Source organism: Rhopilema esculentum, chromosome 12, assembly GCF_057945365.1.
Source record: "Rhopilema esculentum isolate cy_ngs chromosome 12, ASM5794536v1, whole genome shotgun sequence".
In the NCBI taxonomy this organism is placed as follows: Eukaryota; Metazoa; Cnidaria; class Scyphozoa; order Rhizostomeae; family Rhizostomatidae; genus Rhopilema; species Rhopilema esculentum.
The window spans coordinates 10,167,385-10,187,112 of record NC_142826.1 but is presented as its reverse complement, the minus strand read 5'-3'; the positions used below and the strand labels follow the sequence as shown (position 1 = coordinate 10,187,112).

Below are 19,728 nucleotides of genomic sequence, written 5' to 3'. Positions count from 1 at the left end.
GAAGTACCTGAAAATGAATTTACATTTACGCTGAAAAGTTTAGAGTTAGGGAATCAACAATTTATTGTTTGAAATCACCCTTCAGTCATGAAACTGTGAAGCCTCTTATGCTGATGCTTTCTGCTGCTTGTATCAGTTACCAGTTAGTAAGCAATTCACGTATAGAATTTGAGAATTATGTTCTTAGCTGAGATCTTTAAATATCCATAGGTAACGTTGAAAAGCATTAAAACCTTTTATAACTTACAACTTTTGCTTAAACTGGTAATAAAGTGAATTAAAAACATCTTGAGAAGTAGTCTTCTTAGACACCACACAAATGTAGAAAATGCATTTATCTCAGAATGGAGGTTACATGGTAAGATTACATTAAAACAGATTGAAAATGAAAACAGCCCTGGCGTGTAATGAGTAGAAAATATAAAAGATCCAGCTTATAGAGTATAAACAAGATTTTGTTCAGATTAGCACCATACCTATAACCATAAAGAGCAAAATCCTGGCCGATGGCAAATAGCAAAATAGAGTAAGCAATATCGCGATCGAACCTGCAAATAAAGCTGCTCTGTATTACTTAACTATGGCATTTTTTAGCAGAAAGTGTAGGTTTTTACTGTTCCAATTCATATATTGAAAAGAATTGTTATAACTCGGGAACAAACAAGTGATTTTGCATTAAATTTCAGTACCAATCTTAAATCGAACAAATATAAAAATAAACAAACAATTGGTTTGAAATCCAGATAGAATGAAGAAGCAAAAATATTTCATTGGTATTTTAAAAGCTGTATGATAGTATGAGACAATGAACAGATCCAGTAATTTGTAGGCAGAAGTCAGGCTGGAAAGTGTAGTACTTTTGGATAAGGTCTCAGGTCTGACTTTTTCAGGTTCAGATGAAAGTGTGCTACACAGTTGTTTCAACTGTAATAAATCTCAGCCAATATAGCACAGCAGTAAAGACCAACTTAAAATTATCCAGTATCATAAAGGCACTTGTAAAAGTGCAAAAATTGTTTATGCCTGGTGTGCAAAATTTATGGTTGGTTGTAATCTGGGGCAGAAAACTTTAGTGAGCTACAATCATGTGAGAGGTTACAGGAGACTTATTGCCAAAACCAGACTAATTCAGTCAGAACATTTTCTCTAATGGCTTGTCAACCTAGGGGTGCAGCATAAATTTGTGCTTTGTAGTCGATGCTGATGTCTGCTGGAAAAATATCTACTTTTGCCCATTGTTATCACTTTAATTGTAATCACTGTCCATGTCACCTTGAAGGTGCCTGTTCATCAATGGTTAGCTGCAAATTCACCAGTTATTGTTTTTGTTTCTACACTATTTTTGTTTTGATTAACCTCAATCTACATTGTTTCAACCACAATCTGAATTATTATTACTTACTGTATTTTTTAATTAAAATATAACATTATAATTTTTTTCTTGAAGGATAAGACATTAAACCCAGCAGCTGATCCAAGGCAGATGAGAAGAATCATTGCTGAAGATCCTGAATGGTAAAACACTTTATCATTAATCCTGTGCTGTAAATTGGACTACAAATAAACATATGCCTAAATACATGATTTCAACTTTGTAGGCCTGTTGATATTTCTTTTTCCTATTTATCAATTTAGGAAAAATTTTAAAGTCTTCTTCAAATTTAAAAAAGAACTTTTCAGACCCCATTGAATAAACATGATATCCAGCAGAAGCAATTAACATGTAGTAGAAAATTGCATTTAAGGTATTCTTGCCAAAAAGCTTGACATGAATTATAGTATTAATTTGTTTTAATTATCAGGCAGTCTTTGTCAGTCAGTATCAGTAAAAAACTTTCAGCTTACTGCTGAGGCCTCACCAATCTGAGTGTTGAAAATTTTGAAGATCAGTAAGATTTGTATTCAAACTGTATGAGCAATATGAAAATTTTAACATAGCATTTTTTTTAACAAACTCCTTTTCCTATAGGAATCTTGCAACTGTTCCTCTGCTTACAGAGCTATGCTTGCAACACATTGTAGACAAATTTGAAGGTAAGCTTTAAATGCACTTCTGTCCTAGGGAAACTCTGGCTAGAGGAATCAGTCACCATTTTGACTCAGCTCTAAGTTTTATAGCAGTCATAAGACATCATTGATACAAGTTCATTAGAAAAAGTTTCAATTTTGATGATATGATGGTTCTTTTAAGGAAATTACAAGCAAGTTGTCAACATTTGCTTTCTTGGTAAATTTTTGTATACCAACTTTGAGTTAGTTTTGTTATTGGATAATTCACCTTTTCTCAAGGCAATCCTGTTCTACATGATCTGCTTCCAAAACACAAGACAAAGGTTCTTGAGAATCTTTCTCCAAAGTTACCATTAAGGTAAGGTGCCTTTTAAGTGTTCAAGTATGATATAAACAAGTAAAAAATACTTGTTGCTTTGCATAAAATTTTGACATTAAGATTTAAGTTTATTGTTTGTATGGAAACTCCCAAAACAAAGGTTTCCTTTGTGATCAATAGCAAGAACATTAATGCTGAAGTCATTTTATAATTGTCAAGAATTTGCAAATTTCTTTGAACTGTAAAACATTATAAATATGCCCAGTTTATGTTTCTTGTGTGTTGGTATATATTTTGTTTCAATGCCAAATCAATAATATGTTAATCTTTTCAGTTCTGTGGTATAACTTTTTATAATATGACATTAAATTTTTCTTGGAAGAGGGAAAATTATGTGACCATATGAATTTTTGCAATTGTTCCCCAACAGTGTTACAGCCAATCTTGTTCAAGACAATGGTTACTGGAAGAAATGTTGTAGAGCAAGGTGGAATGTGTGTGATGTTTCTTTGTACAATGATAATTGGAAACAGATGTATTTTGAAAGAAATCTTGAAGGTAAGTTGGAAATAGAAACATGATGATTTTATTTGCTAATTGGTACTAAGATTCATTTAAGCTATGTTGAATATCTCATTTAAAAGCTTTCATTTACAATGACTAGATATTTAATTGCAAAAACCTAGGCTATTCTCTTAAATGACAGTGAAGCCCCCAAATAAAGGCACCTTCCAGCAGGGATGCCAGACAAAGGGGGCAAGAGGAGTCAGCTGCTCCTGTTGCTTTTTGATAGGAGAGGCAAGAGGGGCTAGAGTGCACTTTTTTGGCTAAAGTACCCTTGAAACCGCCCAAGTGTAAAAATCAGAGAGATTCACATGAAATTCTGATTGCAGTACTTACTTCTCTTCATGACAACATTTCTCAAATATTTTAGAGTAAATCCCTATGCCAAAAGTTAGCCAATATTCAAGATACCTACAGAAGATCGAAACAAAATGGCATTTAGTAGAAGGAATTAGTAGAAGCTGGGAGTTATTTTCCAAAGGCCCTTTTACTCAAGCCTGCCCTTTGAATGTTTCGGTGTCCCTACCTTCCAGACTAGTGAAATTCTCCATTGTATTGAGGAGTCTTTTGTAGAAATCATCCTTCAAAAAAGGTGTTCTGACCATTTTTGAAAAAATATACGTTTGCTGTAAAGAGGTGTTCTTTGTGTGTTGATGCCAATTTATGGAGGTTTCACTGTAAGAGCGTTTGTGCAATAGTCTTCCCTTTGCAAAGAGGTATTCTTCAGTGGTAAAATGGCTGTCATTTTCCACCTTCTCATCTCTCTTTTACCAGGCCTATTGTCTGAATAAACTGGTTTCTTCATTTCAGAAATAATAGAAAAATTTGTACCCGGAACAACAGATCCATCCTTGGTTAGTACATGTATGATTGTTCTAGGTTTTTTTAATTTCAACAATATTGTGAATTCATCGTAACTTTTTAACTAGATTTGGCAAATTGTTTTGTTATTTTACCAAACTGAAAAATCTCTTGAGAAAGTAGACAAAAACTCATACCCCTGAAAATTGTCATTATTGTTCATATTCACTACATGTTTAACTTTTGATATTTCATTTCTTCATTATATTTATTGTGTCACAAATCTATCGTACTATTAGCTTACATATTCTTTAGACATTGTGAAATCTCTTCTGCTGTTCAATTCATTACATATGACTCAGACCACGAGTTTACTCTGATTAGAGAACAGGGTTGCTCCTAAGTTGTAATGAACCCATTTTAACTTTTAGCTGGAAGAAACATTGAAACTTTCCTCAGATTATATAAAAAGCATCAATATAAAGCAGCTACTTCCGCCTGTGAAAGAACCACCAATAAGAGATGAAGATGAGGACGAAGATAGGTCAGCTTTTCCTTGAAGAATTACACTTTGTATTTATCTTAATTACCCTTTATATCACTTTGCAAAATTTATTGCAGTAAGGTACCATTGATTTTTGAATCATCACATCATCCATAAAAATTTTCAAGTATATCATCAGTCAAATCTGAGCAACCAACTGTGACCAAATTGTCATCTAGCGGCGCTCATTCTCTTATGTTAAGCGACTGTGTTTCTTAGAGCTTCTATTTCAGTGAAGAAGACTTAGATGTGTCCAGTAGCCAATTAAATTCTCATTCTTGTTTGCTTATATCCTTAAGTCATCTTTTTTGTGAATTCGATTTATTTCTGTTTCTTCGGATCGTTATTTTTTACTTTTCCCACCGTGTTACTTGGGCAAAGTAAAATCTTTTGAACTAATTTATCTTTCTTTGCATTAGCGGAAGTGAGTCAGGCGACACACTGAGTATCGATCACTTTGACTTCAACGTTGTTACGCAAGCACTCCCATTTTTAAGAGAACTGCGTATTACGTATGGGTAAGCAAAGAATTTCTTTCTCTTACATTGATTGTTTATTTGTTTACATTGAAAGTATTATTTGTATTCATTTAGTATAATTTGTAAACTTTATGGTGTCTGCACACTACCAGCTCAAGCACCAGATTTGCCGAGTCAAGTTTATCCAAGACTGTAGAAGACTTTGTTTACGTCATCAAGTGTCTAGATAAGCCTTTGGTAGGGCAAAATTTGAGAATTTGCTGCTTACACATGGTCATTATGCGACGTTCGTGCTCTGCGAAGTTTCCGACAAAAAGTACTTAAGCACGTTACGTTTTCCGCTTTCTGCACTAACTTCGAAATACATGTCTACTACAATCTTCTGGGGGTACAAAACTTGAAAATGGCTTTCAAAAAGCAAACATTTGAGTAAACTTAAGCTTTTCGTCTGACACTCTTCAGAGTTTAAAACGTCAGAACATAGATCGAAAACTCTACGCTAAGAAATATAGATACCCAGTTGTGGATCGAAATAGGCCAATCAGAGACGCGAGCACATGACTGATGAGGTTGCCCAATCAGTGACGCTTGCCTATTGACAATGTTACCAATGGAGTCCTAGGGTGAAAACGAGCTCCTTTTGTCTACACAATAGCGGTTTTTCATGCTAATGTAGATAGATTCCAAAACTGCTAGATGGAATGACGATCGGGCTTTACCAATTATACGAAACATGTCGCCATTAAGAATCTTTTACACAATCTGGGTTTTCAAGTAAATGCTGCCCGATAACAAAGTCGCAGGTTTTAGTTGTACCTTTAGTACAGATTCGCAGGTTTTAGTTGGACTTTTAGATCTGCAAGACCAAGGTGTTCTCTTTGGGGATGGGTTTTGTTTCTAATACTAGACGGAACATGCTTTAGTTTAATCAAATGTTTGCTTTTTGCAAAGCCATTTTCAAATACATGTCTATTCATAAAATGACATGTCATATTCAAATAATACGATTTTGACAAAAAGAAGCTCTAGTAACTTTCAATGACATCGATTTATTTTGAAAAATTGACTGTTGATAATCCTTTGCTATCTAATGTCATCAAAGAACTACCTGCTATCTGATTTTGCTCCTACCCTGTGAAATCTTCATTTTTGAAAATAATTTATATTTTTATAATGTCTTTTAGTGTACGAGACTGTGGGATGAACTTTGAATGGAACCTATTTGAGTTTACTTCACGAGACTGTTTACTGCTTGCTAAGGTAAAAACCTTACTTTATTTTATCATTTGATTTACCCTGCCTTTGCTAGTTTCGTAGTAACTAAAAACTTTTGATATTTTTTTCAGGTTAACTCCACTACTTAATACTGTAAAATCATTTTTTGAAGCTCTGTGTGAAACACGGCTACATAGAATTCGTAGAAATTCTATATGAACACCAATGCCGTGCAAAAATCAGTATCAAAGCATTTAGCACTCATAAAGGAATTGTTCAAGGCAAAATTGTTCTCAAAAAGGTTCCACTTGACGTAATTTGATAAAGCTTGGCCCCCTTCAAGTACCTTAAAGTTTCAAAAGATATCTTCTACGTTATATAGCTCTATTTTAAAATGCATAGTAATATGTTCTGCCTATATCTATTTCTTTTATTATTCTCTGCCAGGCCATAAAAAGCTGTGATTCTTTGATAACGTTCCAATTGCATCAAAGCAAAGTAGATGACGAAAAATGCCGAGTATTAATCAGCCATCTTCTTGACCATCCAACACTGAAACAACTTGGTAAGACTAAATATCTATCATTTTCGCTAAGCCTCAATAAATTTTTTGTTGAAATATGTTCCTTTTTGCATTTTTTTTAGAAATTTTATACCCCGATCTAAACCAACCTTTTAGACCACTATAGCTTTAACCAGTGGCGTGGTAGCAGGGGGGCCAGGGGGGGCCAGGGGGACATGGCCCACCTGAATAGGGTTGCAAATTGAGATAAGAAAGCGCCAAAATTGTTTGCTTGTAATATTTGGCTAGGAACATCAAAATTGATCGTACACGGGTAGAAAACTTCGCTGTAATTTGCTGTGAACAATCTGATAAAACGTGTGATTCTTCAATCGAAGCATGTTGCGTTGTCATGACCCAATCAACATTTGTATCATATGTTTTCGTGTTAGTTATGTACGTGGCTTCATGTTTAGCACGCAGATTAACGAAATTTTTACGTATGCCAAAAATGTTTTCTATTAGTTTGCACTCGGAACGCCAAAAAACTTGAGTGTACGCCGAAGATCTTCAGGCCTAAGTACATGGAATGCACCCTGGCAATCAATGCAGCAGCTTCTTGCTACTAGCATCGATGTGAACCAAAGGTCGCCCTTTCTTTCTTTTCCCAACGCATGAATCCTCCCCTCCCAAATTTGTTCTAAAAATGAAAAATCAATGTTTTTCTGAGCAACGTCGAAATGTTTATTCTGAGCGGTGTAGTAATTCTTAAAAATTAGTCTGGGAGATGCATTTTTAGCCATTCTAGAAAGCTTGATTTCAAAAATTTGCTTGCGCGTGGGACCCAACCATGGTGGGTCCTCCTTTGTCACTTAACTTGATTCTTAGTCCAACCCCAGAGTTAATTTCGTGGCGCCGCCTCTCTTCGATTCAATAGTGCGATTCAATACTTGAAACTTTCAAGTTGTTGAAAGAACTACCATTTAATAACTACTAAAGAATAACAAACTTGAACCATGTTTGTATATCATACATCCGATAAATACGATGAGACTAGGCTTATCAAATCGCCCATAAACAGTGGCGAAATGGACAAAGGTTACCTTTAGTTAAAAAACTAAGGAGCCCGAAACAAAAATTTGCTCTAAATTTTTTACTCTGAAGCTGGTATTTTGGATATAATAAACGAGTAGCCTGTATGAAACTTCAGTGTAATTGAATAGAATGTCTTTTGATTTTATGTTTTGCCTACCATATTTTCGCGAAAATAGGCCGACTCTCGAAAATAGGCTAATTCAAAATAGCTTGATATTTTACCGAACCATGGTCGAGAAGGTCAAATGTTAGGATTGCATAACATTTTCCATTCATATTCGCATTTTCAGTCCAAATCTTATTCATGAAATTTTGGATTCAAGTTGCAAAAATTGACTTCCCTTCTAGAAACACGTGCTTTTATATAGCCACGATATATAGATAGGGCGCAAAAATCGACTTGGCCACCCCAGGGAAACATAGCCACCCCGCCGCTGCCTTTCACTCAGTATGCTGACGCTTTAAATCTGTACATACACGTTTTATAGGTGGAAGTGTCTTTTTCTTTTGTGGATTGAACAATTAATTATATATTTCTGAAGAGCATTGAAATCAGAAGTTGCTCTTCCTGCCAAATGTAACCTTTTATTCAACTCGTTTCTTGACCTAAACATTGTTTATTGTTCTGCAATAACAATATGCAAAAATGCAATAACAAACTTCTAAATTATTTGCAATTTATCCACCTTCTCGCTTTCATACATTTGTCATTCCTTAAAATATGAAGATTTTCATCTTTAAGAATGTCAACGAAACTGATTCCTTTATGTTTTTTTTATTTAGATCTTTCACATAACAAAATAGGAGATAGCGGAGCAAGAGCAATTGGCAAATTGATCAACGGAAGATGTCGCTTAGAGGAGCTTGACTTGAGAGATAACAAGATCAAAGCATTAGGAGCTGCGGCCATTGGGCACGGTCTTGGCAAAAACTCGACTCTTGCGGTTCTGAGCCTCCGCCTGAATAGGTAAACGCTCTTTCTCAGTATGTAAAAAAAACCCTTGACAGTCCTTAGCAGCTTGTGTTTGAGACATCGCCTAGAACATTTTTTTCTCTGCACAACAATTATCTGCACACACAAAAGGACCAGAAAACAGGAATCCTATCTGATTTTCTACCTTATGTTATATCTTGGGCCTTAATTGATAATGGCCTGATGATTTACAGCTGCATCAGTGAACATCCAAAAATCCAGGATTCTTGATGTGTCGAAGTAATATGCCTGCTTTGCGCTTATGGAAACGTGTCAAGTCTTGCAAATAACACGAAATCAATAAATCTATTTTTATATCTGCTTAAACATCATTCTAAAGTACCAAAAGGAGTTTATCAGCTTTACAACAGAAATTCAATGCTGCATCATTTGGTGCAAGGAAGATAAATGCATCGAAAAGTGATGAGGTTTCTCATGAACATATCTGGATTATATTACATATGTTTCTGAAGAGACCAGAAATGTCTTGTCAAGCGAACTGAATTCTTTTAGGATTTATCTGCATCTCAGAATCAAGCCTTGTTTTTCAACCGAAAAAACCAATGTTCTTGAAAAGATTTTTGCTTACAGGCTTGGGGACGAAGGTGGCCAAGCAGTTTGCAAGGCGCTGCTGAAGAATACAACCCTTAAAGAACTTGATATTGGAAGCAACGACCTTGGCGAACCCACTGCCGCCTTACTGTCAAAGGTATTGCGAATTCATAACGTCTTCAGTAATATTTTTAGGCTCTGCTTTTGTCCCTTGCCTGTGTACATACTTTGATGACCATTAGCTTGCAATACCTGGTGTATTCCTTGCAGCTACCAAGTGTTTGATAACAGTAGAGATAAGCGTACATAGGTTATGAATTTGAAGATAGCACGGGAAAGCAGGAACATAGCACTTTTAGCCCGGCGCTACTCAAAGTATTAATGTCAGCAAATGGCGATCACATGTCAGGTCTGTCAGGCAAAACTATTTAAAGGCATTGAGTCATGATAAATAGACTGGGTATACCCTAAGTGCCAAAATCTGCTGAGTCATGATTTCCATGACTGTGATGCTATTGGCTGACCTTGAACTGGTCACATAAACTCACCTCGTACTGATTAACATAACAGTTTCCATCAATAGCAAGTTGTCAACAACGGATGCCAATATCACATGAAACAGCAGCGATCACGCCGAAACCAAATGATCCCCTATAGAGAAAGCCTATTTACCATGACTCAATGCCTTTAAGTATGCTATGTTTCCACATTTCCGTGCTGTTTTTAATTCGCTTTACAAGAAGGCATGTTTTATGAATCACTTCGTCTAGATAGCTACCCATTATATATTAATCTTGATTATGAAATTTAATTTGTTTCTTTAAAATAACGTAAACGCAAGCCTTGTAAAATAATCATCCTATTTTCTTCAAATCGCCTATTTTTCTAACTTTTACCGTCTTAACTCACTATAAGACTTTTATTACTTTAATAGTTTGTGTCGCTTTACTGCTCTTGACAAGATAAATGCCAAAATTGCTTGAAACCCAATTTCCACACAAGATCGTATTTCAAGCGAACGTGCAAATTTAAATCGCTTATAAGTCCGCCTGTTTGATTCATGTTTTCTACCTCTACAGGTTTTAGCCAAGAACAAAGTCATAAAGCGTTTGAATCTTTCATGCAATAAAATCGGACAGGTAAGGAATATAATTTCCCAATCAAAAACACAGTTCTAATCATAAAGGCTTATTTATTATAAAATAGTCAAAAGCTTTTTTATAATAAACTGCTTTGGAAAAAATCTTTATGCAAAATTTTATTTTTACTTTATGATAAATATTTGAAATTGTGGAACCACGAAAAGTAAAACTCATATGAAAGATTTTATAAGATTTAATAGTTTAGTTTTCGTATCAGAGCTTTCAATCTTTCTAGAACTTTCAGAGTTGATCAAAGTGGTATACTTTCAAGAACTCAAAGATCCTCCTATTTTGTTCGATATTTCAGCTTCCCTTATTTGATAAGGTTTCACCAAATCGGTTACCCTGGTACTTTGTTTAGCGTTTGAAATGAAATGCGCCTAATAATGAATTATAACCTGTTGTCTTTATTTCCATCAAAGGACGGTGGCAAATCTTTGCAAGAAGGCATGGAGGAAAACTCAACGCTAACACACATGGACTTGAGGCTGACAGAAGTAGGCCAGGAATGCGAATATTGTATAAATCAGCTGATACGAGGCAATGTTAACAAAGAACATTTGCATCGGAAATGACATTTTATTCATTAAAGGCTTAGTGCTAAGTAGTTACTAAATATTGTCGACTGTTAATTAAAATATGTAAATAAAACTTAAAGTGAACATGTATTTGTATTTGTATATTTCAATAAAGTTTCCCTTGAGTATCTTTCCTAGTTTTCAATGGAAGTTAATATGTTCGATGACGTCATAAATTATGGTTACACGTTTTTAAAATATCCTTAAGTTTTGAAAAAAGGGCTTTAATAGAAAATATCAGCTCTCGTACTGCTCGGCTAATATTCCTTCTCCTCGCGTCACAAGTTTGCTTCGTATCACAAATCATCCTAGTTCTAAATCACTACTATGTTAAGTCATTACTTTTGGCAACAGCTTCATATTCATAGTGGATGGTATAAATCCAACCCTCGAGAGATGTTATTTATGGTTTCATATCACTTGAATAAAACCACTTAATGCAAGGCTTTGATATCTTGGATGATATATATTTTTTCAATTCTGCACATCGTTCGAATTTATAACGATGAATTACAATGATATACTCAAAATAATAGTACAAATACAAATGATAATTGACTATCGTAAATATGAAAAGGCTAAGTACATAATAAAGAAAGTAATTAACATTCCACCGTATAGAATCCATTTATCCTGAAAATAAAATGTATCAACGTTAAAGTATATTCAAAACTAATGATGTAAGGATGTAAACTGTTAAAAGGCTGTTAAAGAGTTATGTTGACTCAGAAATCAGATTTAATCAAATTTTGATAAAGAATTGACGACTTCAAATTTAATTGAACTTCCAGATATACGTGATAATCAGCAAATTTGGCATCTTCTTTCGTGCTTTGTTTACCACGATGATTTCTTAATCCGGCCATAATAGGTCAGTTTACTTTAGTGGATCAAAAATCTGCAAGCTGAGAATTTGGGATTAGGCCCACAGCTAATAATAAACCCACTGCGCCTTGATATCGGAATAGGTTTGTATTTGTGCAAACATTGTACATAAAATATTAGGGGTGATAGAAGATCTTTTTGGATTAAACATTATTTGCGTTTCTATATCGGTGGAATATTTGTGGATTTTTAAGAATAACATTCTAAAAATTCAGTAGTCTTTCTTTTTAATTTATAAAAAAATCAGTAGTCTTTCTTTTTAATTTATCGGCAAACTTTTTGACTACAGCTTGGCTACTGTTTTGGTGTGTACTAACTGAACAGTTTTTAATTTGAGTCTGGCTATTTTACTACGCTGGCAGAATATCTATAAAGACTTTACGGTGCACTTTTAATCTTAAACTTTTTGTAAAGAGCTTATAGCAGTAGGAAAACACAGCTCGCTGTTAGAACATTGTAAAGAACAGGACTTGTAAAGAAAGCTAAAACGAAAAGTGAGTCTCAAAGGTTTGCTGAGCGATTCACTTTCCAACTGCAATGAGATCTAACCTGAGTGCCTCTTTTTTCAATCAGCCTCATAACAGTGTTTGACAATCCAAGCGTACTACCAATATCGAATATTCTCTTTTGAATGCCCTGAAAAAAGATTAAAAGTTTAGCCTGATTCATTCCTGTCAAATCGTCTTGGCCTATTTCGATCCACAACTGGGTATATATATTTCCTAGCGTAGAGTTTTCGATCTATCTCCTGACGTTTTAAACTCTGAAGAGTGTCAGACGAAAAGCTTTAGTTTACTAAATGTTTGCTTTTTTCAAAGCCATTTTCAAATCGTCTAGTACAACTGCTTGCTCCCAGGGAGTTACTTTGAACATAGACATGAGGGGATTCAGCCATAAACATCAGCTCACTTGCATTAAGACCCAGATATTTCAGCCCTACAAGTACCCAAAATATAAAAAAAATCTGATGCAAGCTCAGAATCGATTTCATTTCGATTTTCACAGCAAAAAAATTATTCTATGATAACATGAAAGGTGTGAAGAGCATTGTTGTAAAGATGTGCTTGGACCTCGAAAACCTTTTGTGAAAGGTTCAAATCATTCATTTTGAAACATTTCGATATCACGCACGCATGCATATTATTATAGTTCCTCGCTAAAATTTGGTAGTCCAAATCCAAGTCCGTCCAAATTACATAATTTCATGGCATAGACATCTTTACAACTTTGATGCGCATGTGTTCATGATGTAGAAATTTTGAATGACAATGCCTTAGCTTAGAACACGATTTATCTTTCGAACAAAATAGCAATATGATACAAAGCAAACTAATTTGACAACGTACAGCACAGTTGATTCAGATGTCAACGTCTCGTAAAAACCTTAAATACATCAGTTACTCTGAATTTGATACCTAGAAAATTAAAATTACATCTGCTACATTCTCACATCTGCTACAGGACACAAAAATATCACTTTAGGCAAAAGATTGACTCAAAATTATCAGACTGACCCTTTGTATGTCTATGTACCGAGTCTCCTCCTGAGAGGGCTGTAGGAATTACGAGAGAACAAGGCCCTACTAAAAGACGGTATTCAGACGATACCCTACTACATAATAACCATAAGAGAAATTTTCCAACAAACGACATGAAAGCGCGTTTGTCAGGCACATCGTAAAGATTTTCACGTAAAGGTAAATTATTCTGACAGACTTTGGCAAACTCTACCTTTAATGACATCCTTTGGTCTCTCAAATTTGCAAGGATATTGCTGCCATTATCAAGCATTTCATCCATGTTTCTATTTGCACCGCCTAGGCGAGTATGATGTTGCAAAGAATGATCAATCATTATAGAAGTATCGCCACTTTGAGCCTGAAAAAGCAAAATCCATCAATATCAAATGAAAGAAATAGCAAATCAAGCTACGCAATATTAGACTTGAAGTTCGCTAGGACCTGACAATCTGGTCGCCTCGGGTTGGGGGAAACGCCTAAATAACAGTCTATTGACTTGCTTCATTGCAATACGTATGCAAATACCTTAGAAAGCACCTCTCCTGAGACAGTGTGATTTTACCAATGATACATTCCAGAAAGTATTGGCTGGACAATTGCAAAAAAATTGATAGTGATATTTCCACCTTAATAAAAAGATTTTTCTTCTATTCAATTCCCTTAACATGCCTGCTTTAAGATCTTCAGTAAGATCATTACTCTGTATAAACTTTACGTTATACAGAAAAACTGTGAGGCAATGAAAGCAGTTTTCATTTTCAATTTCTGACATTTGATTAAACGATCAATATGTCAAATCACCATAATCTTGTTATATACATAATGCGTGGGCCGTTGAAAAAAATCTTATAGATCACAGCAATGCAAATTTTAAGTTACATCAAATATGAGGTTTACAGTATGTGGAGAGACAGCAATGAAATAGCAAATATGAATGAGTTTATCTTGACTTTTTTCATTAAAAAGCTGATGTATTTCAACTGTCTTCAAATTATAATGGGCCATTTTTGTTTGCATTTTTAAATAAGGTTGTATGAGATTAAAAAAACACATAGCTTAGGCCTGTCAAAACATATTATGGTTGGAATTTTTTAATGAACCGCACAAAGTATTTAACCAAATCCTGTTTTATTCCTTCACTAACAAGACTTTGATGACCTGCCTAAAAAAGCTATATTTGCTGATATTATCTGAAAGAAGGAGAATCCTTTGCTAATAATCAAACAAGCTTTCAAAAAAGAATTTATGCAAACCCAAACATTTAAATTTACGTAAGAACCAATCAATAGAACGATAGCAGTAACAAGATGAAATAAATTGAACATCAATTTACCAAGCCCATATAAAAGCATACAAGCGCATTTCAAACATATTATAAATAGAGCTTAGACCACAGCAAACTCAACACATTCAAGCAACATCAACAAAAAAGTTATACAGTGATACAATTTATACAATATTTAGAAAGTCGTTTAAAGGCAATCTGTCACGACGTTGATTGGTTATAAGAACAAAGGGAATTTTTTTGTTTCCAGTCCCCCTTTAATTTATCGCATTGTAAAAAATATGGCGGAGCGCTGGAATCGTGTTTAGGCCATTGTTCCAGCTATTGTTCTCGTTAACCAATCCACAACGAGATAGCCTGCCTTTAAATGATACTTCTTTCTAGAAAAAAAAGTCTAGTCTATGATTATGATTATGTATTTTTAGATGGAAAAGATGTCCTGGCTATTGTTTCTGAAAAACCTTAGAAAATAAATGAATTAATTGCGTAGATTGACTTGAGACCATCTGAAATGACATAACAAAACATTAATAGCAAGTTGTGTTATGAAAATGCTGGAGATGGGGCAAATTCCAAAGTTTCATATTGAAAAAGCTAGTAAAACATTCACAGCTTTTTATACTTACTTTAGCTACCAGATTTGCATGCTCGCTTGTTTCCACCCCTTTGAAATCTAATCTAATACTCCCTCCCAATAGACAAACACTTCAATGTTTGCAAAATAGACAGGCTGCCTTTCATGCCTTTCATCACCGACTACTATGCAGAGTCTACTATGCAAATCTTTTACCCAAGAACAATGTCGTACCATGATCAGGCCTGGCCGTTTGTATTTTTATAGGTGAGCTGTGAATCGCTCCCCTCATTTGCTGAGGCGAGCTAAGTCAGTAACTCATAGAATGTACTTTAAAGACAATCGAAAGATGACTTAAACCCTTTAGTATCTGTCGGTTGCCTTTAATAGCCTCAGTCAGGAGTATGCTGTTTTATTTCTTTCAATTTGTATTTGCTTTAACCATGACTTAGGCACCCCCTTTACTTGAAGTATTTAAAAGAACAGACTCTTTCAGTTTCATATAAAGCTGGCACAACATATAAGCAACAATTCTCTTGCCAAACAGACAAATTTAAGTTATACGTCTAGCACTCTTCAGAGTATAAAATGTCAGAACGAAGATGGAAAACTTTACGCTAAAATACTCAGTTTTGGATCGAAAAAGGCCAATCAGAAAACGCGAGCACATGACTGTTGAGGTTGTCCAATCAGTGCCGTTTTCCTATTGAAAATGTTACCAACGGAGTCCTAAGGTGAAAACGAACTCCTTCTGTCTACACAAAAGCGGTCTGTCCTTTTTATGTAGTAGATAGATTCACAAACTACTAGATGGAACGATGATCAGGCTTTGCCAATAATGCGAAACATGTCGCCGTTATAGTTCTCACCCAATCTGGGTTTTTCAGTAAATGCCGCTGGATAGCGGAATTCCATGTTTTGGTTGTCGTTTTTGTTCTGCAAGACAGAGTACCCTGTTCTCTTTGAGGGATAGTTTTGTTTCTATTGCTGGAAGGGACCTGCTGTCTTATTATATCCCCAATCTACAATTCCTACCAGTTTCTTCGACTTTCTTTCCAAAAATATGCCTGTTTTCTTAAGATTGAAAGGTTCTAATTGCTACAAACGTACCATTCGCTTAACTATCCTTTTCCAAATAGATCGAAGTTCATGCCTATCATAACAAAAACCGCCCAACAAGCAAAAAGTTAATTGCAAACAATGCAGTGACTGGAGAAATCGCTGTTACAAAAATAAACCAATTAACCCTTGTACCTTTTCAGGGTTCTCTGAATAGGAAAAGGGCAAATGAATGGAAATTTTAGGGGAGCGATTCTTCCTTCATGTTCTGTTTAGGAGAGCAATTCATAGCTCGCCTCAAACGGCCAGGCCTGACCATGATGCCTACCAAGTTTCTGGTGCAGGAATGATAAGCAAGGAGGTGGACAAAAGAATGTGGGCCTTTCTAGGGCATACCTTGAGACATTGGGGACCTGCGAAACAAGCCATGGAGAAGAACAAAGAAATAGAGGCTTGAAGAAAAAGGAGAAAAGGAAGACTGAAGCACAACATCGCCTACTTCATCAAAAAGATCTCGAAAAGAAAGGCTGCAAAAAATAAAATGCTGAAAATCATAGGAAGTGGAAAGAATGCCAAGAAGAACAGGAGAACCCAAAATGGCAACTCAAAAAGAGGACTTTGTGTACTAGCTATCAATCAATCTATCTGTATCACTTTTTCACGGAAGCCGCTCATTTTTTCTTTAAAAAATCACTGTGCTTGTTAACTGCGTTAAATGAATGAAAATGGGCAGGTGCCTCTTCCGTGTAGTCCTGATGCTATAAACAATAAACAGACTGAATGCAGAATGCCTTCATTCATTACACATGTGACAAAAAGTGTAACCAGTGAACATGATCATAGAATGCTCAACATTTTCAAAAAAATTTGCACACTAGCATCTTCAAACAAAATACAAAATACCCTACTGTTCATGTTAATTTTGGAAATTTTTCCTTCAGTAATGGAGGAATAAATTGAGCAATGAATACCTACATTTGTTGTAAATGTTGTTGACAATAGATCTTCCCTTGCCTTTTCCTGCTCTTCCTGGAAATCAGATGAATGAATTTTTATTTTTTCTGGTAATGAAATGTTTCATGGTTATTGTAAATAATGCTGTCAAAATGTCATTTGCCAAAATGAACTAAAATTCCAGGCATAAGAAAATATACGTAAAATATACGTTCAAATGCTTTGTCTACTTTTAGTTTGCTGCAATTATATAGCTTCAGAATTTTAACTCAGCAACAAAGACATTTAAGCACAAGCACAGAGAAAGGACATTATTTCCAAATATCAACAAGGAGTAAATAAAATGAAGGGCTATCATTTGAGCATCATGTGGGTGACAAAGACTTAAAGCATTGATACAATGATGCATACAGGAACAATCACCTCCAATCAATGGCCAATGGAGCATCATGTCTCCATCAATGCTACCTCTGATTGAATATAACTTAGAAGAAAAATGAAGAGCATCTAAATGCAAATGGAAGAATGAAATGGCAATACTACATTACAGCATTGACATCCTTTGCAAGCCCACCACTGACCCTACCATGACACAGGATGATGGCCCATTGTGTATCTCCCCATAAACATATTTGGAAATAAACTCAGTTTTAATGCGAACATGTCTTCAAAACTGTTCTATATATACTCTAATGAAACTATTTCTAATAACAAATGTTCAAGGATGAAAATAAAATACCTTCATTCTCTTTTTTCTCAAATAAGTCTTAAATGCTGTATCCAGGTGTCTCACATCATACTTGATCTGATCAACCTTTCTGAAAAAAGAATCATGATATTTTTTCACTGAAAATGAACATACACTTTATGAGCTAATTGGCAATGAAAGAGAAACTGATACATAATCAAATGTACCTATTTTTTAAAGCATATCAAAAATCTAGTTTGGTGGCTCTTTTTCTAGCGTAGGAAAAGTTTTAAAAGTATGTTTTGAAAACTTCATTTCATTATATTTTATATACTAGAAACAAGAGGTACCAGCTGAAAAGGCATACAATTGAATCCTGTTAGAAGTACCCCAGATAACATGGACATTTACAAAGTTAGTCTGATTTGCTTTTCAATTTTCATTGGATTTTCCCTCCTTATTCAAATCAAAAGTTTCACATCAGTGCTTAGTCTGAACATTTCCTTACTCCCATTTAAAGTCAGACTAAACAGGATTCAATTTTATTCTAAAAAATTGAATTTATAATTTTTATATGGCTATTCAAATAAACAAATAACTTCCTAAAAATGTCCTACTGTGCTGTGTCATCTTGAAATTGTCTTGAAAATATAAGCAATGCTTACACCTAATTATGCAAATAAGGTTACTTCTGGTTATGCAACTTACAGCTTAGAACTTTGTCTTCTGTGTGCAGGTTCCTTTATCAATTTTGCATCTAATGCCTCTGTGTTTGCAAAAATATCTTTCAAGGTCAGATCAACATTGTTTTCTAGAGCTATCAAACAAAAGAGAAAGTTAGAGGCAGTTTTGCAAGCAAGAAATTTCAAAGTTTTATAAAACAGTACACAAGTTATTGCAAGTAAAATAAGAACTTTTTGCAAAATTATTTCAAATTCTACTTAAATTCTTCTATAATATCATTGAGATTGTTTTTCAAAAACTTCTTACAGTAACTCCTTTAACAAAGTCAGTGCACTAAAACATTGAAATGATAAATAATATATCCTTAATTGCTGTATGAGGCTTTATTCAATACCATCAAACAACTGAATTCAATTATCAATACAGGATTTTTTTAGAAAACAAACCTATTCATTTATTATTCATTTTAAGAAAGATACATACCAAGTAAATCTTCTCCTGTTTCCCTCCCAAGTTGGTTTAATTGAGCTTGTACTTGAAGCACCAATCTTGTTAAGACAAACAAAGAGAAATTCAAAATACAGCAGACAATTTTTCGCAAGAAATAAATGCAGAACTAAGAGGAAGAAGAAGAAGACAAAAAAGAGGAAGACGAAGAAAAAGGAAGAAGGAAAAAAGCAGAAGAAGAAGAAGGATAACAGACAAGGAGAAGATGGATAAGTAGCAGGAGAAGAAGAAGAAAAGGTAGTAGAAGGAGACAGCTTTTCTAAATTAGGACCTATTTTCTTTCACAAATTCTACTTGAATTCTCCCAACGAGCCTTTTAAAATCTACATAAATCTGCCTTTTTACATGCAAAACTCCATGAAAAGTGCCTTTTACATTTAATGTCCTTTACTTTTCTTATTAAAATAAACAGAAATCTGAGGACCAGTCGTCATAAATAAGTTTCCTTCGGACCACCACTGGCTTGCAACAGTACCATCAAGATTCGTTATCTTTAGTAAACCGTTCATCGCGACCCATCAAGTCAAAAGGATAGGACTTTGAAATCTCGAAAAACATAGTAGGCCTATCAATAAAAAGTTTTTTCCCAATTGTGGTTTGACCTGATTGCATCATTATTCAGTTAGAAGCTAAATTAAATACCTGTTCGTTTGTTGAGTTAAAGTTTCCATAACTATTGTCAAATTTGCTTAACCATCTCCTTGACATCAGATTAGGAATTTCTTTAGGATTCTTCCCAATTTCGAAGAAATAGGGATAATCGTGAAAGTTTACTTGAAGTATCTACACATATGAGTT

The 19,728-nt window shown here is 34.7% G+C and overlaps 2 protein-coding genes across 2 annotated transcripts in view; one reads left to right on the top strand and one right to left on the bottom strand.

Annotated features, from left to right (window-relative positions):
• LOC135681698 (dynein regulatory complex subunit 5) overlaps positions 1-10,903 on the top strand; it is an 11,030-nt gene extending 127 nt beyond the window's left edge. Inside the window, exons 2-14 of the mRNA XM_065196277.2 lie at positions 1,448-1,515; positions 1,970-2,034; positions 2,290-2,368; positions 2,760-2,887; positions 3,704-3,747; positions 4,126-4,238; positions 4,658-4,756; positions 5,902-5,977; positions 6,380-6,497; positions 8,313-8,496; positions 9,094-9,211; positions 10,134-10,193; positions 10,619-10,903. Of these exons, the coding sequence (XP_065052349.2) occupies positions 1,448-1,515; positions 1,970-2,034; positions 2,290-2,368; positions 2,760-2,887; positions 3,704-3,747; positions 4,126-4,238; positions 4,658-4,756; positions 5,902-5,977; positions 6,380-6,497; positions 8,313-8,496; positions 9,094-9,211; positions 10,134-10,193; positions 10,619-10,771 (1,305 nt within the window). The 3' untranslated portion in view covers positions 10,772-10,903. The remainder of the gene's footprint in view (positions 1-1,447; positions 1,516-1,969; positions 2,035-2,289; positions 2,369-2,759; positions 2,888-3,703; positions 3,748-4,125; positions 4,239-4,657; positions 4,757-5,901; positions 5,978-6,379; positions 6,498-8,312; positions 8,497-9,093; positions 9,212-10,133; positions 10,194-10,618) is intronic.
• Positions 10,767-19,728, bottom strand: LOC135681702 (Golgi SNAP receptor complex member 2). The gene is made up of 8 exons (XM_065196282.2): positions 19,573-19,728; positions 18,907-18,971; positions 18,448-18,556; positions 17,791-17,869; positions 17,073-17,126; positions 13,391-13,537; positions 12,209-12,295; positions 10,767-11,407 (listed from the first exon to the last, which is right to left on the bottom strand). Exons 1-8 carry the CDS (start codon positions 19,599-19,601, stop codon positions 11,333-11,335), a joined length of 645 nt encoding a protein of 214 aa, XP_065052354.1. The 5' UTR covers positions 19,602-19,728; the 3' UTR covers positions 10,767-11,332.